At 31.9% G+C, this 19,358-nt stretch overlaps 1 protein-coding gene across 9 annotated transcripts in view; it reads right to left on the bottom strand.

The window, feature by feature from the left end:
• The window catches only part of LOC143231979 (serine/threonine-protein kinase PAK 3-like), a 39,757-nt gene that overhangs the window by 7,135 nt on the left and 13,264 nt on the right, over window positions 1-19,358 (bottom strand). For 4 of the 9 annotated variants that reach the window (XR_013017317.1, XM_076466913.1, XM_076466912.1 and 1 more), the window contains 3 exons: window positions 18,841-18,976; window positions 17,604-17,784; window positions 14,509-14,602 (listed from right to left, as the gene is read on the bottom strand). Coding sequence is in view for 7 of the 9 variants with exons in the window: in XM_076466913.1 (XP_076323028.1) it covers window positions 14,509-14,511 (3 nt within the window). In the remaining 2 variants the exon portion in view is untranslated. Of the gene's footprint in view, window positions 1-11,427; window positions 11,622-14,508; window positions 14,603-17,603; window positions 17,785-18,840; window positions 18,977-19,358 lie in introns of those variants that run through there. The other 5 variants (XM_076466915.1, XM_076466914.1, XM_076466917.1 and 2 more) reach the window with 3 other exon arrangements.

Genomic DNA, 19,358 nt, shown 5'->3' with positions numbered 1-19,358 from the left:
GTGTTACCTACAAATACAATAAAAATTCAGTAACACAAAAATCTCAATCGTGATATTGTAAATAATAGCTTCATAATTCTTTATGTTTCTAATTTATTCCTGATATTTTAAGCCCTCTAGTGGCAAAGCGTTATGTCTGCGAACCCGCACCGTTGAAACAATGTTTTGATACCCCTGGTAAGCAGAGCACAGATAGTCTACTCTGTAGCTTTGTGGCTAATTCTAAACAAACAAACAAATTGATATTTTAAACGGAGATAAACTTCCCTGAAGAAAAAAAAAATTGTGTGAATATTTTCTAGCTGTTTTCTTCTGACTGCTTGTATAACATTAATACACGTGTTTGAATAGTAAGATGTAACTTTGCTTGTATTCAGAGCTATAGTTTGCAGTTGAAAGAAACAAACTAAACTGACATATCTGTTTTTCTCACTAAATGAATTTTGTTTTTCCGTCTGAAAATATTTCTACATTTCGATTGATATTTAAGCATACAACAATACTTCAACAAGAGTGCTTAAAATAAACAGACAATGGATTTCATTTGTAAATATTCTCCCCCCTAGTACAGCGGTATGTCTACGGATTTACAACGCAAAAATTAGGAGGTCTGAAGCCACCAGAACACCGGACATGTTTGGCGTAAACCAAATACAGCATTCAAGGAAAAGAACTTCATACCAACTGTAAAGCATGGAGGAGGAAGTGTCATGGTTTGGGGCTACTTTGCTGCAGCAGAACCTGGACAGCTCACAATCATAGAATCAACCATAAATTCTACTGTGTATCACAGGGTGCCTGAGACCAGATGTGAGACCATCTGTAAGAAAATTAAAGCTGAAGAGGGAACTAGACCCTGTAACATGACAATGGCCCAAAATATACCAGTAAATCCACCAAGGACTGGCTGAAAACTAAGAAATGGAAAGTCCTGGAATGGTCGAGTCAAAGCACATATCTTAATCCCATTGAGATCCTGTGGGGTGACTTGAAACAGGCTGTACATGCAAGAAAACCCTCAAATATCTGATAGCTGAAAGAATTCTGCATTGAGGAATGGTGCAAACTTTCTTCAGACCGATATCAGAGACAAGTAGATGGCTACAAGAAGCGTCTCACTGCACTTATTTGAGCCAAAGGGGTTACCACTAGCTATTAGGGGTAGAGTGTCCTAACTTTTCTCTCAGTTAGAATATGCATTTTGGTAGAATTACATTTACAGAAGAACTTGAAAAGTCTTTTCTTCAGTTTTAATTGTTTAGTTATATTCCTATAATCTCTCAGTATTGTTAAAATTGAGATTAAATATCTATATATCCAAAAATGTTACAAATATACACAGGGTTTTATAGGGGTCCTAACCTTTTCACATGACTGTATACTGGACTTTGAACGCTGCTACCGAGGAGCGTATAACGAAAACATGATGGGAGACTATATTTCGGGACTCATACGTGAAAGTGATTTACATTACAGTGGCAAATCTCGAAAAAATACTCACTTCTAAACATTTTTGTTTAACTTTAGTATAAATACATGTAAATCTTGATTCATATGTTGTTTTATTCAGATCTTATGTAAATTAAAATGTGCATATTTGCCCGTTTCTACATATAAAATAGGTGAATTTCTAAATTTCATTATCCAGTTCACAAAAGCAAAGTTTGAAGGGAATAATGGACATTTTCTGTACTTTTACAATATAAGCAATTGAGAGGTAAAACCTACTATTCAGGAACAAAATTTGTGTTACATAGTGTTATTAATTTTCTCATCTACCCAAACATATTACTCGTTTTGTTTAATAATTTATCTTCCAATAGCGTACGTACCCAAACATATTACACCTTTTTCTAAAAAATATATATAAATTAACATTCAATTGGAGTACCTATCCAGATATATTATACCTTCCGTATAAATTACCTGTTAATAGATTTTCGCAAAATTATAAATAAAATAATTGCAAAATGAGCATAATTTGTTTTTCAATAGCAGCATAAACCTTTACAGCTATGATCAATAACGAATATTAGATAAGTCTGAGACATTACCTAGTAATATAAACTCATTACAAAATAAAATGATTCACTCAGAAATGGTCTGAGAAACAAACGTCTACTCATTTAACCTACTCACTATAATTATATTTTGAGAATAGTTCATTTCATTCATTTTTATAATCATTAAATCCGTATATTACTTAATAAAGAATTAAAATTACTCACAACTATAAAGAAGGATAAACCATTGACGTCTTTTCACAAATACTTAGATATTCTACACTTTCTGAGATTAATGAAAACCTGGTCAAATAAAATTCAGCTAATTGGTAAATTAGCTTAATGCGTGTTTTCTTATAGCAAAACAACATCGGACTATTTGCTGTGTCTTTGGTTTTAGCATTGTAAATCCATAGACTAAACGCTGTTCCAGCGGGTGAGAAATCAGCTTAGACCACACCAAAATGGTTTTGTCCTGTCTAAGGTCGATCTTAGATCGAGCTTGCGATGTAAAGTCCAAAACTGAGATCTCGGAAACTACCGCAAAGAACATTAACAATAATAACAGGGTAATATTTTTATAACTATGCAGTATTTTTATAGCTGAACAATGCATTAAACAATTGAATATTTTGCAAAATGTTTAAGATAACACAAATTACAAACAGGAAGTAGTAAGTTTCAAATATAAAACCAACAGCAAACAAACTTTTTTTTTTTAGGTTTGTGTGTTTTCTTATAGCAAAGCCACATCGGTATGAATGAGTATACATATCCTTTTCACATAAATGTTCTTCCCTTTTTTTCAATTTCTTTGTACTTTTGTGCTAACAAACATAACAAAAAATGTTCATTGTGGTAAACAAAATAATAATTTGATATAAGTAAGAGGTTTTTTTCTTCCAGATTTCTAAAATATCCTTATATGAAAAATGAATATTTTTGAACTTTGCTTAGTTGAATTATGGAAAATTAATTATTAAAACCAAAACATCGTTCATGAAGTTTAAATTCATAGGTCTGAGCTACCGCTACCGATTAATTAATAGAATATCATCAGTGTCGTTTTCAGAATTTTTTTTTCCTTTGGCAACCTTTTCTAAAATATCAGCTTTATTCATTTTCATAACTAATATTAACCGTTAAATAGTTTGCATTTAAGTATTATGCAAAATGTTTTTGCAAGCAATTAAACATAGCTTTTCATATGAAGGCGCCTGTTTTTGAAATATTGACATCAGATATCCTGGACTAATACGATCCTTGAGACGTTGCGTAACTTTGTGAATAGTGTGCTCGGACTCTGAACCCAAGAATCGATGGTTTGCCTTCCATTACTTCAAAAATGCGTTCCAATTCATTGGGCTATGGGCTCACTATAAGAGCGAAAATCAAATCCAAGTATTTTGTCAGTCAAAAGTAAGCCAAGAATTGGTGATGGATCCTGTCGATTAGCTACCAGCTCAAAATTAGGGTTAGCTTTGCATAGATAACCTTTTGTGTAGCTTTGTGACAAACGTCTGTAACAAACAACAACTAAAGAGAAAGGGAAGACAAACGCTTCAGTTTTTTACACTAAAAATACCTCAGATAATTCTACCAATCATCTTATACTAAGTAAAGTTATCAGTGGAACAGACATTACTAGATTATATTAACAAACCTTACATATTTGCATTCCATATATTTTATAGATCACAGTGCATAAAGACTGACTATAATCCTAAGCGACACAATTAAACAGTCTTCAACTGATATTAGGATACTGCATATAATATATCGATAGTCTCAAAATTGGATGGAATATCTAAATGTTGTCACTTTAATAGATTGATTGACTTTAATGTTACAATGCTGTTTTTTGTCTAGTCGAGATTTAATATATGATTTCTGTAAAATACTCCTGTTAATTAAGCAAATGAGATTACGGTAACCTACCATAACTAAATATGCTGTTAAACAATGATCGCAAAAACTAAAGAAACGTTTAGAAATGTCAGATGTGCAAATGCTCCATGTGGGAAGGTAGCTAATTATCACCACCCACTGCTAAATTAAGGATGGCTAGCGCGAATTGCCCTGATATAGTTTTGCGCAAAATTAAAAAAACAAAACTGAGGTTCGTTGTTTCCAAAGTATAAAGTTGCACACATTTTGAACAACCTTTTCGTAAAGGTTAGAAGATATTGGAAAATCTAATATTGGAATTACAAATAGTGCCATTAAAATGCTTCGAAAATATAAAGCTGAACATATTTGGTGTGAAGTATAACTTCACTAATTGTTATAGGCTTAAAAACATTGGTTGTATTTACATGTTACGCTCCACTCGGTAAATTATCAACAACGTGAGATAAAATCAAACTTCCTTCACGGATCATATGGACTTATCAGATAGCCCGATCTGGCATTGCTGTAAGAAAACACACACACACGCACCCAGATCATAACTTAACTACTAAATAATAAGTTTGTGCTTGTTTATACATCAGAAGAATTGTATAAATAACAAGTTTCTTGACACCAAAGCATGATCGTGAGGCTATAGATACAGCTTTCAGAAACTTCTGATAAAAGAAGCAGATTTTAAGAGCAGGCATGCAAAGCCGTATAGTGAATGACACATAAGATAAAATAAAAATTTCTAAAAATACAAGGAAAATTTCATTTACTATGAAATATTGCGGCTATTAAATATAAGCAGTTTTCTTCTTTTGTTCTTACTTGCACTGAATATTATCTCACTCAAAATCATATGATTACGATAAGGTTTTATATGTTCGTGATATAGTAAACTGTGCTAACTTCGACCACACCGTTTTATTCCTTGCAGGAATTCCTGACAGTAAATTGTGCTACATAATGCTGGTTTGGAAGATGGGGTCATTCAAAAGCATGCAATACCGATTAGGATTTATTTATTTAATGATAATCTAATTTTGTATACCTTTTTTTATAGAAATGACGAAAACTGAACCCATTTGTACCAATGTAAAAAGTAACTTTAAAAACTTATGTAAAATTTTATCTTTATTTTTGAGTTTTATGTATTTATTGGTTTTGTTTGTTTTGAACTTCGCGTGAAGCTACAAGAGGGCTATCTGCGCCAGCCGTCCCTACTTCAGCAGTATAAAACTAGAGTAAAGGCAGCTAGTCATCACCACCCACCGCCAACTCTTGGGCTACTCTTTTACCAACAAATAGTGGAATTGACAATTACCTATGACATGTTTGGCTATTATAAGAGTATGCAGCAAAAAATTTTAGAAGAAAATAAGTTTGCCACACGTGCCCTGTACAGCCCATTCACTAAATCTAATAGGCCGAGGTGCTGTTGACTGCTGTCAAGTCGCAGTTAATTTTTTCTCTATGATGCATTTGCTTCAAAAATTTTTGTCAGCCTCAACCAGCCAGTGAAAAATTCTTAAAACTTGTCTTGGAAATGAAAGTGTGTTAAAATTTCTCTAATACCAGATGGGAGACGCATGCTATGGCAACAACAGCAATTTTGAAGTCTTTCTTTAAGATTTTGGAAGCTTTAGAACGTCTAGTTGAAAACCAGTCACCAAAGGAAGACACTAGAAGAGAAGCAGACAATATTTCACATTTTAAGCAAGAGCGAGAATTTGTTTTTATGTGATATGATATTAAATTATATTTTCAGTAAGGGACACTTACACTTATGAAAATTTGTAACCAAGTTGATTCTGTTAACATTATTCTTATATGCGCCTGTAAATTAATTAATGAAGATTTTGAAAAATTTCTTTTTCATGAATTTGTATTTTATGAAAGTTGGAATAAGTTATGATTGAATGTAAATCCATATCATACTTAGAATACGGAAATGAAGCCACGTTTTACTTCTACCCACAAAATTCTCACAGAATTAAAACTATTGCCTCTGCTGTGCTTAAATAATTTATCTTGAGAACAATATTCAGTCACAACGGATTATACAATTGACACGTATGGATATAATTTTTTTCACGTTTAACATTCTTGTAGTCTTTCAGACAATATTGAATTTGCTCAATGAATTACGTAAACATAATGTAAATTTGTGAGGATGTTACAGTCGTACTTCAGGTCTCTCACATTTAAAATTGTCCAGTTACTGTTGTATTCTTTGTATTTATGTTGCAAGTTCGTTTTTGTAGCTGTTCTTTATTTGGGGAATTTTGGAGGTTGTTAATTTTGATGTCTCACTTGTGGAAATGACATATTTATGTTGCACTAGTTTTGGAGAAAACAAAGGACCAATAAAACATACAAGTTTCAGTATATGTAGTATTTTATAATTATTGTACTTCAAAATATACCTGAAATGTAACATTTAAAATATTGTGTTCCTGATTATGTTTTACCGATTTATTTTACAAATATATCAGAGTTTAAATACCTTATAGTTTTACCAGCAATATTTTTATACTATTGTACTACACGTACTATAAGTTGTATTATCAACAGGACAACAAAGATTGTGTTTATTATTGCAATAATCAATTTTTGTCTGTCTTAAAAATGCGTGTTTTAAATCGTACTCTTTAAATATGCGCGCACGCACTTAACTGATGCAAGCAAAAGGAGAGTGTAAATATAGTTTTGTAAACATTTTGTACGATGTATTATAACTTTTTGAAAAGGTCTAACGTAAGATAGTAAAATAACATAAGTTTACCTGTTGATAGTATTACGAACGGTAAACTTTGTCCTCAGTAAATGAAAGCAAAAAACGAACAAAAGTTAACTTATCTAACGAATATAGGCCGTATTTATTAAATAAAGGCTCAAGTCCTGTTACACCAAACACAAGCAGACATGCATTTTTAGGTATGTGCAATTAGAAATATTTTGTATTATTCTAAAAATCCAGTATTTTTAAATTATTCATATTATTATTTAATGTGATGTTAACAAAAGTACCGTATTAATATTAGGGTGAAACAATGTTAGGAAAGATTTGAAATATATTTAAATAAAACCTAGATTTAAAAATATATTAACGTGTGAAAGATACTAGACCTAACGAATAGGCCACACTCAACTTTAGTCGATTTTTTTTTGTAATTGTCTTTATCTGCCATGTTCGACTTTACTCTGCATTGTTAAGAAAACATTTTCTTTGGCTCGGTGAGTAAATAAAGTGTCAAGAAACTACAAAACTATGTATTTGAAGCAAGTAGTCATTGATTTGCAAAAGATTACTGTAAAGAGCAGCACATAATCTTGATAAAACTTCAAGTGAAAGATGATCGTATGTTATGATGTCTGACATTCTTTGTACTGTGTCTATTTATAAGGAATAATAGGTAGTGGAACTGTTTTGTTTTATCTTTTACTGCTTTATTCAGTCACATCTACAGAAAAATAAAAGTATAATAGCACAGAAACACAAGTCAAACGAAATGGTGACAGATGTGTACAGAGTTGTGGCTAGTTTTATGTTTTTTCGGCTTTCTTTTCGTACGTTATATTTGGGTTATTGTCTCGTTTGTTTTAGTTCTATTTACAGTAGCACTGCATTATTAATGTGTGTTTTGTAATATTTTTTGTGTTTTTCACACTGAAACTTTTCGAGTCGTAATTTTTTTGGCTTTAAATAAACTGCTGTAAAAAAAAACTTCATTTCTTCTTTATGTGTGAGTACATATTTTGAAATTTATCATACCAAAAAAAAAATTTAGAAAGGAATGCCACTATAACAATGACACCGTTCATAGATTACATGTAACCTATACGAGTATTTGGGCATGTATGTATTCTCTTGTGATTGTGGAATAACATAAACAGATCTGAAGCTGAGATTTACTAAGGGGATAAAATAAAGGATACCCGGTTTTTATCCTAGTTTATAAATAACCAACAAAATTTTGTCAAATATGCCATTTTTGAACTAAAAAATGGACAACACAATTATATTCTTATAACTTCTTCCTTGATCCTATCCTAAAATCATAATGCCCCCACCCAGCCCTCTGGTGATATTTTTATGAGACGAACGAACAGTGCGAGACAGAAGCACGGAGACAATGACATCAAACTTTCAGGTGTAATTCAACTATTTTGCGACTGTAAGTTCAGATCAGTATGTTCTGAAAAGCTGGGAAAACAACGGACTGATCGGAGCAGTCTAAAGACGATAATTCGACATTTTAGGTCAAATTGCGTAAGACTTCGACATGTATGACAACATTATTCTTAACTTTGTTATGTATACACTATACTACTAGTACTGGTACAGTACTGTGGCACCGGCTTCATATTAAAGTTAGTGTAAAGCATCGACAAATCAACAAAATCAATTAAGGATTGTGTGGAAAAGTGCACGAGTTGAACAAGTTCAAGTGAGCAAGGTTAGTACTGAGTACTAGGCTTAACGTTCGTGGCCTCAGTTGCAATGTATTTGCATTGGGACTAACGTTGGAGTTGTAATTTGAGAACCGAGTGACAATAACGTTAGGCCTAAATACTGTAACTAGTGTAGTGTAAGAACACTGTAAATGCTACTGTAGCCTGAAATAATGAAGTGGACTATTCCCAAATTAAAGCCGTTGTTTTGAATTTACTTTCGCATCCATGCATGCAGATAAAGTTTCAGAAATATGCCTATTTTGTTGATGTATGCTTTGTTGGCTCATTTTAAGTCCCGAAGTCAAAACTGAGCTCAAAGTTGAGGTTACAACTCATTCTTTAGATATTTGAGTTGGATTAAGGTACGCTAATCTAGGCCTAACCCATTATTTAGTAGTTCAACATGCAGTGCAGTGTACAATTGATTATATACGTGTACCAGTACAGAACGATCACTGTAAATAGTCTACTACAGTCCAGAGCTCAAAATTAAGAACTGCCCGACGTCCCAGGGCATATAAATATTACCTGCAGGCAACAGTTCTTGCAATGTCTATTTCCCGAGCAGATAAGTGATATTTTACGTTTAAATAATTGTCTTATTGGTCATCCTTAACAGATTTTTGCCGATAATGGGCAATAACAGCCTGTAATAAAACTGGAAACCGGGCAAACAAGCCGCAATTTCTTTCATTAGACATATTCTATATGCCACATCGGCACACAGAAACTACCGCACAAGGCTGTTCAATAGTTTTAACATGTACCTTCTAATCTATATGTTACAATATGTGTTGCCGGTGTGGCATGGAGAATATGTAAAACCACACATTAACCAAAGAATGTGACTTTGTTGAAATATTTCAAAAAGTGAAGGAAATCTGATGATGAGAGTTTAGAATTGAATAGAGAAAGTAATATTAGTAAAGACAATAGTTGTACAAAGCGAAATGAACTCTGTAGTGAAGATGTCAAAATTGACTAAGATAAAAAAGTCGAGGAAAAAGCAGGCACCTAGTGAGTGTCAGTGGTCATAGTGGGATCATTTCTGCTGCTTCGGCAGCAAGATCAAGCAATCAAGGAGGTAACCCAATACCTTCTGTGAAATGCAATGAAGCAACTCGGTGTTACCTACCAAAACGGGAAGAAGCATTCCCTTGGTTAAAGAGTTATCAAGAAACTACTGAAATATTTTGCAAGGCATGCAAAAGCCTCAAAAATGTGTGCCAAGGAGATAGTGTCTTGGTAAAAGGTACCAGTAATTTTCATCTACAATTGATCAAAGCCCACGATATAAGTGGAAGGCATACTCCGTGTGTTCAAGCTGCCAATGCTGAATCTAAACCACAGGTTCAGCAGATGGATTTATGCATAAGAAATTTACATGCTTATCAACTTGAGAAACTGGAAAAACTTTTCACTACCGCCTATTACTTAGTCGTAACAGAACAGCTGGGGCCATTATGTGAGTTACAGAAAATAAATGGAGACATGTACATAAATGACAAATCAGCAAAAAACTTTATCACATGTATTAATGACATCATGATGTAAGATCTGTGAGCAGACCTTGATAATGTTGCAGTGTTTTCCTTCATCTCAGATGTATCTAAAGACACTGGAGTAATTGAAGAAGAAACTGTATTTGTTAAGGCAGGAAATGTTGTTACAAAATTTTTGGACTTGCAGGCCCCACCCAGTGATACTGCCACAGGATTAAAAACAGCAATTGAAAAAGCATTTGAGACAGTTGGTGTGGAGAACTGCAAAAGAAAGGCAACCACTATAGGTACTGATGGTGTTTCCATTAATAATGGAGCAGAAAATGGACTAATTGCACTTCTTACTAGAGATGGGATGCCATGGTTAGTTGAGGTGTCGTGTGTGGCCCACTTATTTGAAAGGGGACTGTTGAATGCTGTGAAGGAATTAAAAGTTTTTATCGGGCATAAAATACCTTCTGTTAGGACTTTACAAACAGTATCATTTGAGTGCCAAAGCAAGAAGGGAATTAAAAAAGTGTCAGTGATGCTCTAGAAGAAAAAACATTTAAACCTGTGAACATCCTAGGGACAAGATGGGCTCCTCATCTCTATGGAGAGCTTGAAGTTCTGATGAATAAAAATTTCACATCCATATATATGCATTTGGATCATACAACTGAGTCAAAAGATGCTAGTGCTACAATGGCTGGAGAGCTACAAAAAACATTGGGTCTGTTTTTGGATAACATATCAATATTTACTGGTCAGCCCATCTCACCATGGCTTATTACAGTCCTCAAATGTGGTCTTTCTTTAAATCATTTGAGAAAAGCATGTACTCCAGAACAAGAGAAATGGAGTACAGTTCAGCAGTGAACACAGAAAATGTTGAGTGGATTCTATGTGCAACAAACAAAACAAACCATGGCAGAGCCCACAGAGTCACCTGATTTCAAACCATCCATATAAATAGGAATAGAAGGATGGAAAGATGGTGACTGTTTCAAGTATCTGTATGAGGAATTCCCAGCAATTTCAGAAGCAACACTTAAAAGGATTTTGTTTAGCCTCAGATTAGGAAACTGACTTAAATTGAACATATCTGTTTGTTTATTTGAATTTTTTCATTAAGCCACACAAAAGCTATCTGTGTTAACTATCCAAAAATTAGCTATGAAAGACTACAGAAAATGCAGCTAGTCATCAGCATCCACTGTCAACTTTTGGTTACATTTTATAAAAGAAAAGTAGGGTTGATTATAATATTATAATGACTACTTGGCTGAAAAAAACAAGCATGTTTGGTTGGACAAGGATTCAACCCACAACTCACAGACTGCAAGTTGAATTTGCAATATGTGAGATCATAATACATAGTTCTGACACTAAATGATGTAGATTTCACAAAAATATCAACAAACATAATAAAAAAATGTTCATTGCGGCAAATAAAATAATAAATAATTTGATCTAAGCAAGAGTTTTTATTTATTCCTAATTCGTAACAACATTCTTACATGGAGGAGAAATGGATATTATTTTCAAAATCTAAGAAGCTGAATAATAGGAAGTCGTGGCACCCAATATACTACTGTTCTTGGAGAAATCTAAGAAATACAATCTGTTAATTTTCTTGTCCTAAAATGATGCCAGTCTTCATGGCCAATATATTTCAACATTTATATTAGGATATTTGGTTTTTGAGCTATGAATGTGAATCTAGTTATCACTGTAGTGGGCTGTATTGTTTTCACTGACCACCTACTTCAATGAACAGATACTGTGTGAAAAATAAAAAAACATTTGTTTAACAAAAGTGCTTATTATACATCACATACAGTTTGTTTAATTAGTCTCTTTATACAGTACTGTGTGAAAGAGCATAGACAAAAGAATATTTTGTCATTCTTTCCATTTTATGGGCTAATTCTTCCATGTTATTACCGATTGTAAATTTCAATGCCATGGTTGTGATTCACTTTTTAACAATTAAATGAGCTGGGGTGAGAACACTGAGTTTTTAGAATTTCCTATGCTTGTACCTTGGACATGTCATAATGGTTTTGTTTGAATGAATATGGTGATAAAATTTAGGGCCTGAAATAAATGTCATAGTACTACATGCAATGTCTTAACTATGTTGAAAGAAGCTAGCATATTGAACCAGTATATGCTAGAAGGAATAAATTTAATAGCAATCCACAAATAAATCTTCATAAAAACAGTAATAACACACATATGATGTTTTCATTCCACAACTCAAAAAGAGGAAAGAATTGTCCGTAGATCAGAGACTTTGCATAAAAGCTTTATGTGATGCTTGTTGGACTCTTCATCTAATTGCTGTAGACTTGAAATTTTCCCCAACTACTGTCAACTACACCATAGAACATGAGAACAATACAGATAAATTTGAAAATAAGAAAGGAAGAAACAGAACACCTGGATTCAATTATACTGGCATTAAGTACCTTTGTTTATGCAATCTTCTGGATAGAAGGAACACTGGTTTCAAGCATGAGATAAACGACCATGTACCAAATGAAAGAAAATTGTCCAGATCTACAGTATCAAGATGAGTCAATGATAATAGAATATTTGATCATGTAGCAGTTAAAAAACCTTTACTTTGTTCTCCAAGTGTTGACAAGAAACTGGACTGCTGATAATTGGAAAGAAGTAATATGGATGGATAAGTCAAAGTTTGAAATAGTTTAATCAAAGTGTACATTGTACATCCAGCAGAAGAAAGATGAAAGATTCTTATGTCAATGCATAGCACCTGTGATAAAGCATGGGAGAGGCAGTGTGATGGTTTGGGGTGTCGTTCTGCAGAGATTACAGGAAATTTCTGCAAAATAGGTGGAATAATAGACCACCAAATACTGATCCATCATGGCAGACCCAGTGGTTTGCAAATTATTGGTAATGAGTTCTACTACCAAGAGAATAATGACCCCAAACACTTATCCAACGTATGCAGAAATTACTTAGCTGAAAAATAAGCCACTGGAGTTATTCAAAATAATACAGTGGTTCCCTAAGAGCTCCCATGTCAACTTAAATGAGCAGATTTGGAATTTCATAAATCAAAAACTTGAAGAATCAAAAGCTACTTCCAATGAAACTATATGGGAGTGTATCAGAGACATTTTGACTAAACTCCCAAAGGACACTGTGATTAAACATCTTGTAACAAAGCCTGAATGACTTTCCATAGTTATTAAAGTAAAAGGAGACACAGCAAATATTCACTGTTTGTTGAACTCTCACAAAATTTCTGTTGCACTAAATGTGAAGAGTAATAAAATATTGATATTTTACCAGTGATTCACCCTCAACTGTTCTTTGAAAGTTGCCTGAAATCTGATTTTTCACTTTGTCCTAATATTTTTGCACAGTACTGTAGGATGGGCCTAAATGTAACTAAACATTCTGGTACTGCTTTTTGGTGTATGTTATCAGGATAATAGGTTCAAAGTAAACCAAAATATCTGAGTAAAATAACAGTAATTTATACCATATCTTTAATAAGAGTTCAGAGGTAATTTACGCTCACTTCTAGACACCTGTCTAGGAAGTCTTGAAAACCTGTAGACAGGTTATCTTTATTTTCATTGTTTGGTTTCCCATTTGTTAATATTAAATCAAGTACCTAAAAAAGGAGTGTGACTTGATGACTAAATCAATAACTTAACAACACAAAATAATTCTGATAATAAAAATATACATGTATATATAATGAAAACAATTATATATATTAAAAATTATAACCAATACTGTTAATGACACTAGCATTACAGAGATATAATATACCTTACTTACAAAACACAGAAATACTATCTGCTTCATGCACTATTACCGACTCATGTCACTTGGCACCCATGACATTGGAATGCACAAATCTTTGGATAATACTCCCTAATACTGTCTAAATATCTCAAAAAAATATAACTTTACAGTACCAGAACACCATGAGTGAATTATCTAACATGTTACTATTTATTTACAAGGGTTTAACAAGATGATAGTGATACTGTGGCAGAAAACACTATACTTTATGAATTTTAAAAGATTATTATATCATACACTCCACAAGATTCAATAATTAACTGTTTGTAATTGTATATAGTCTTGTTAAATATTCAATGTTGCTGTCATCATTCCACTGTTCATTATTACCTTCATTACATCTACATGTTTGAATTATGTGAACATTCTTATTTTTGTCTTTATTATATATATTACCTGTGGGTGGTGAAGACATTCTGGACAAAGCAGACAATTGTATTTTAAAACAAAAATGTAGCTTTTAAGAATTTTGGTTTCATGAAACAATATTAATTTTTATTATTATACTTTGTGAAAGAAACATTTGTGTTTAGCTAAAGCAAAGCATTAATACACCCAAGTTATTAAAAGATCTTGAAATTATTGGTGAAAGACTAAGTTTATCCACTGGAAGTCCCTCCAAGATTTATTAAATCACATTTTTATATTATTGTTGTACCAAAGTATTTAACTTTCCATCAAATTTCATGGACTTGTAACTTTTAAAACTTAAACAATTTACAAAAGAGAAAAATGCAAGATACCCAAATGAGGAGAAAATTAAACTTCAATCTACTCTTATTCCTTGGCTGTAAGTACTGGTCACCTACACTTACCATGTCAGAATTTTCCTGATGAAATACCAAGGAATGAGATGTTAACCTTCGGTCTGTACTCTTTCCTTTTTATTAATTCTGGAACCAACCAATGCTAAGTGCCAACCAGGCAATAAAGTTATCATGTGAGAGAAAAAAAAAACAGAAATAACTTGTAAATAACTGCTAGTTAGCCTTACAAAATTAACTCTAATTTAGATTTTTTCTGCTCCTATTGCAAATTTTGACTGTAAAATAGAAATATTTATTCATCCAAATGCACAAATAAACTTCTCAGCATACAAAAAGTTGATAGAAATTTGCTATTTATGTATGTTTCTTGCTTTGTTCCAGAACAAATAGTTTGTAATAAATTATTTTTTGAAATTGCTGGTGTTAAAAATGTCAAATCCAACTAAATATATAATTTGTTTCATAATTACCAAATACCTAAAGCCAACACTTAAAATTACAGTCTGAAAGTGAAATTATTTCCTTTTTGTAACCTATTTACCTCTGAATTCCTCACATGGATTGTACATTTATAAACTTTTATGAATGAAATTAGAAAACAAACTGATGATTTCTTACAACAAAGTGGGCTAGTAGTTCATTTGACATAAATTGTACTATTGTTAATATGTATACATAAAACCTACCTTTTATGTCAAGTTATAATCCTATTGGTTAACAGTACAATAAGTAGCTGTGCTACATAGTTGGATGTGTTTCATGTTGTAAATTTACAGAAAAAATAAAATTAAGATTTAAAAATACTCAGTGCTTTATACATTTAGAAAAAGTCTATTTTTGGTCAGGAATTCTTTTTCAATAATTTTCAATTTTGATACTGAAGTGGAAATGAAGAAATAAACAGCCACAGAATAGAATTAAAAACATAAAATGTAACACCAAGTAGTTAAGATAATAAAAGAAAAAAATGGATATATTCTCTTAGAAATAAATAAATAATCAAGTAAACCACTGATATCATGTGATGTTTCACATCTTCATAACATATTTGTATATACTGTCAAGTAATCTACCCTAAGAGGAAACTTACAAACAACCTAAGATACTAGAAATGCTTGTGTTCACGAAGACGTTATATGTCTAAAAACTTACCTAGTTTTATGGTCCAATCTTTTTCCAAGTAAAATGTTATCAATTTTAATATCTCAATGAATTATGTTGTTAAGGTGTAGAAACTATTACCTTGAGAATCTAAATGAAATATGAATTTATTTCAAAGGAAATTATCTTAAGATATTAGTGTAATGTTAATTCAGTGCACTTATTGTATTCAATACTTTGATGGGGTTATTAGGGTGATATATAAGTTGTTCTACCATCTGCTGCTAAGAGGTAGATGTTCTTACTAACAACAACATCCAAAATAAAGCAGGCCATGAGTAAAGTGTGGGCTATGTGTGTTGACACCAACAATCTTGAGTGACTACCCCTGGGTAATTTTAAACTTAAATTATTTCTGAATTAAGGTATTTGTTGTTATGTCACCAGTGATTTCAATAAAAAAAATGTTCTTTAATCAGTGCAGGCTTTAAATTAAGAAATCAATAAATATTTTTCAATTTTGTTATTTATATGTTTCAATTTATATTTATAGTACAATATTAGGCTATACTTTTGTTGCTAGGCAACATAACCAAAACACACTGTATTTTCTATGTATTAAACGCTGTTATATAAACAAAAATACCCAGCTATGCTTAGGTTATTAGGTTTATATATTATATGTGACAGAGGTAGAATTGTCCCAACGTACATGGGTTCCCTTGTATGAAGTGTACAGGTTATGTGTGACTCAGTGCTAGTAGGATGGTATGGGTCCCAACTCATAATGAAGTGGCATGGCTCCTCAAAAGGGGTCCAGTCCACCTCTCCTACTGTTATTGTTTATATTCTGAATTTACTTTAGTATAAAAGTTTATATGGTAATTATATCATTTGAACAATCAGTTCCTTCTTAATGTTACTCTTTTTCAAATCAACATAACATACTTCTTTACATACTGCTGCTATTTCATTTTCATAAACACAGGTTTGGGCAAGAACATCAGTAATACAGCCAACTGCTAAATATTCCATCATTAACCCAAACAAACAAAGTTTAAAATTTCACTTACATTTTATTATTTAATAAAATTATACATAATAATGAGACAAAATAATTTATTTTCCTCTTTTAAGAATATTGTAAGTAATCATATATCTAATAAAAACAGAAAAGTTTTTTAAATAATTGTTCATGAAGTTAGAACTGAGGTAACAACAGTCGTTTAACATTATTTAAGTGTAAGATTTTTATTATCTAGAAAGATTTGTGGTTCATAAAAATATTACAAACTCAATTTCAAGTGTTAAGAAAGTGTGAATTAGCAAAGACCACTTTTCTACTTTTTAGTTACTTCTTCAATTTCTAACTTTTATTTTTCTACCTCAAAAGATGTTTTTTGAAGTACCCTCTTTTTACATATTGGTAACTAATGCTGTAATCTGATTCCCAACAGTTATAAAAGATTACATTGGATTGTATTTTGTGTAAGAGACTGAAAATTTAATAATTTAATATTTATTGTATTACACACTAAACAATGTTTACAGTTTTGTAAATAACGCTACATTTGAGAGTACTGTATAAGCTGCAAGTAATTTAACAAACTCAACCTTTCTTGAATAAAATAATTTCAACAACCATGTATATAACACTGTAGGTGAAACATACAACGAAGATGAATCAAGCATAATAAAAACTAAAGAGTGCTTGTTAAAGATAACATACTGGTAGAAACTTAGAATAAAAATATATAAAGTTAGTTCAAAGTTATTTATATATGGAATGAATTAAAAAAGTCATTGTGTCAGAACCAAATGTGGCTGCAACCTCCCACAATAAAACTGTCACGTATTACTTACAACTACAATTTAAACAAAGCAAACCTGTGAGAGTGATACATAAAAATATTCTTAAACTTGTAAAATTGCTTGAAATTGACCACTTAATTAAATAAAGACAATATGTTAGTGTACACTCTATAACAGGTAAGATTAAAATTAAAAAAAATTAACTAAAATGTAACATTAACAACACTAGCCCAAAGCTCATCACCAACAAGATAGCTAACCAAATAGTTGACGATGGTTTGGATGTTTACTTTTGTCCACCACTATAAGTTCGGTGACGATAAGCTCTTTTCCTGGTTTTCATTGATCTCTTTAATTGCAACTTAAAACCCAGTAGCAGTTACTATGGCTGTGTAGATAGTTCCTGAACCACTGAAACAATAAAAGTATCATTAGAATTTGTAATGTGCTACAACGTGAACATATTACCACATGCTACTTATAAAATTATTGTACCTTTTGAAAAGTAATGGATTAACACAGGTTTCTAGTCTTATATTTTTGTAAGGTGATAAAACTGTATACTCTCCTTGTAAGTTTATTATACAGCAGTAAGAAAATTGTGCACAGTTACTTTTTAATTATATGAATTCTACTCTAAAATACTGATAAAAAATAAATGGTGCATTATATTCACACAAGTAAGCACCATTCCTCCAAGTTATATTAATAACCTTTTGGAAGTGTGTGTAGCTGTTACTTTCACGATGTCCTCATAATATGATGTTAGTTTCGAATATTTAATACAACAGTTCTGCTAAGATTATATGCAGAAATTAATCTATTTTAGTAAATGTATGGTTTTAATTCTTACAATATTAATAACACTATGGATTATTTTGATCTATAAACCTTGTAACCATTACTGTGATCACACTTTGAAAGTTCCTTGGAAATAATATGTTTCTACAACTGTTATTTTACTCTTCATAATTTGTCATATCTCCCCTTTAAATCAAAATGTACAGTTATTTAGTTACACATTTTTAACACTTTCTGAGTTATGCAACTATTTTTGCTGGGACAGAAATAATTACTACTGAATATAAACCTTTGTTAATGTAAGCTGTTTTCGGGTGAATCAAATTATCAGCTTGTAACACAACATTTTTTTTCTTTTCCTGGGCAGGTCATAAAAGTGTTAGATGTTTTTAATATTCAAAATTACGAAATTTTATAATTTGAATCATATTTTTAATACTTCAGGAATACCATTCTACAGACTGATTAACCTGCATATTTATTTTCAATCTACATCACATATTCTATAAAATTGTTGTGATATTTATAATTTTTTGTACTAAAAATGTAATTCCAATAAGTACTTATCTCCTTTTACACAGGTCTGAAATAACCAGGCAGTTAAGACCCTCAACTCATAATTTGAAAGTTGCTAGTTCCAATCCCCATCACACCAAACATGCTCACCCTTTCAGCCGTAGGGGCCTTCTAATGTTACAGTCAATCCAAACATTCACTGGTAGAGAAGCAGCCCAAGAGTTGGCAGTGGGTGGTGTTGACTAGCTGTCTTCTCTCTAGTCTTACAATGCTAAATTAAGGATGGCTAATGGAGATAAACCTCATGAAATTAAAAAACAAACAAACAATTATTTTACATCAATAGATATTCACATTCAATGCTGCCATCTATTTGTAAAACTTGTTTTCAAGCATGTTCATTAGTTTCTGCCTCCTTTTGATTGCAAATTATTCATTAAAATTATCATGTGACAACCCTCCATTAGTAATAGTGCAAGGTATTCTCATTATGCTTGTGACTTCATCTGTTCAATTCTACCAGATATCACTTTGAGTTCTCTTAGAATTTGGAAGCATCAGGTTTTAATGAAGAGGTAAGATGGGAAGTGTGAAATTTGGTAAGAACCTTCCAGAAATACATTTACAGTTTAGGTGAATTACAACTTCCAATACAGTACATTATGTCA

Source organism: Tachypleus tridentatus, chromosome 11, assembly GCF_004210375.1.
Source record: "Tachypleus tridentatus isolate NWPU-2018 chromosome 11, ASM421037v1, whole genome shotgun sequence".
NCBI lineage: Eukaryota > Metazoa > Arthropoda > Merostomata > Xiphosura > Limulidae > Tachypleus > Tachypleus tridentatus.
Note: the sequence above shows the minus strand (reverse complement) of the source record. Positions and strands in the feature narration are given on the sequence as shown.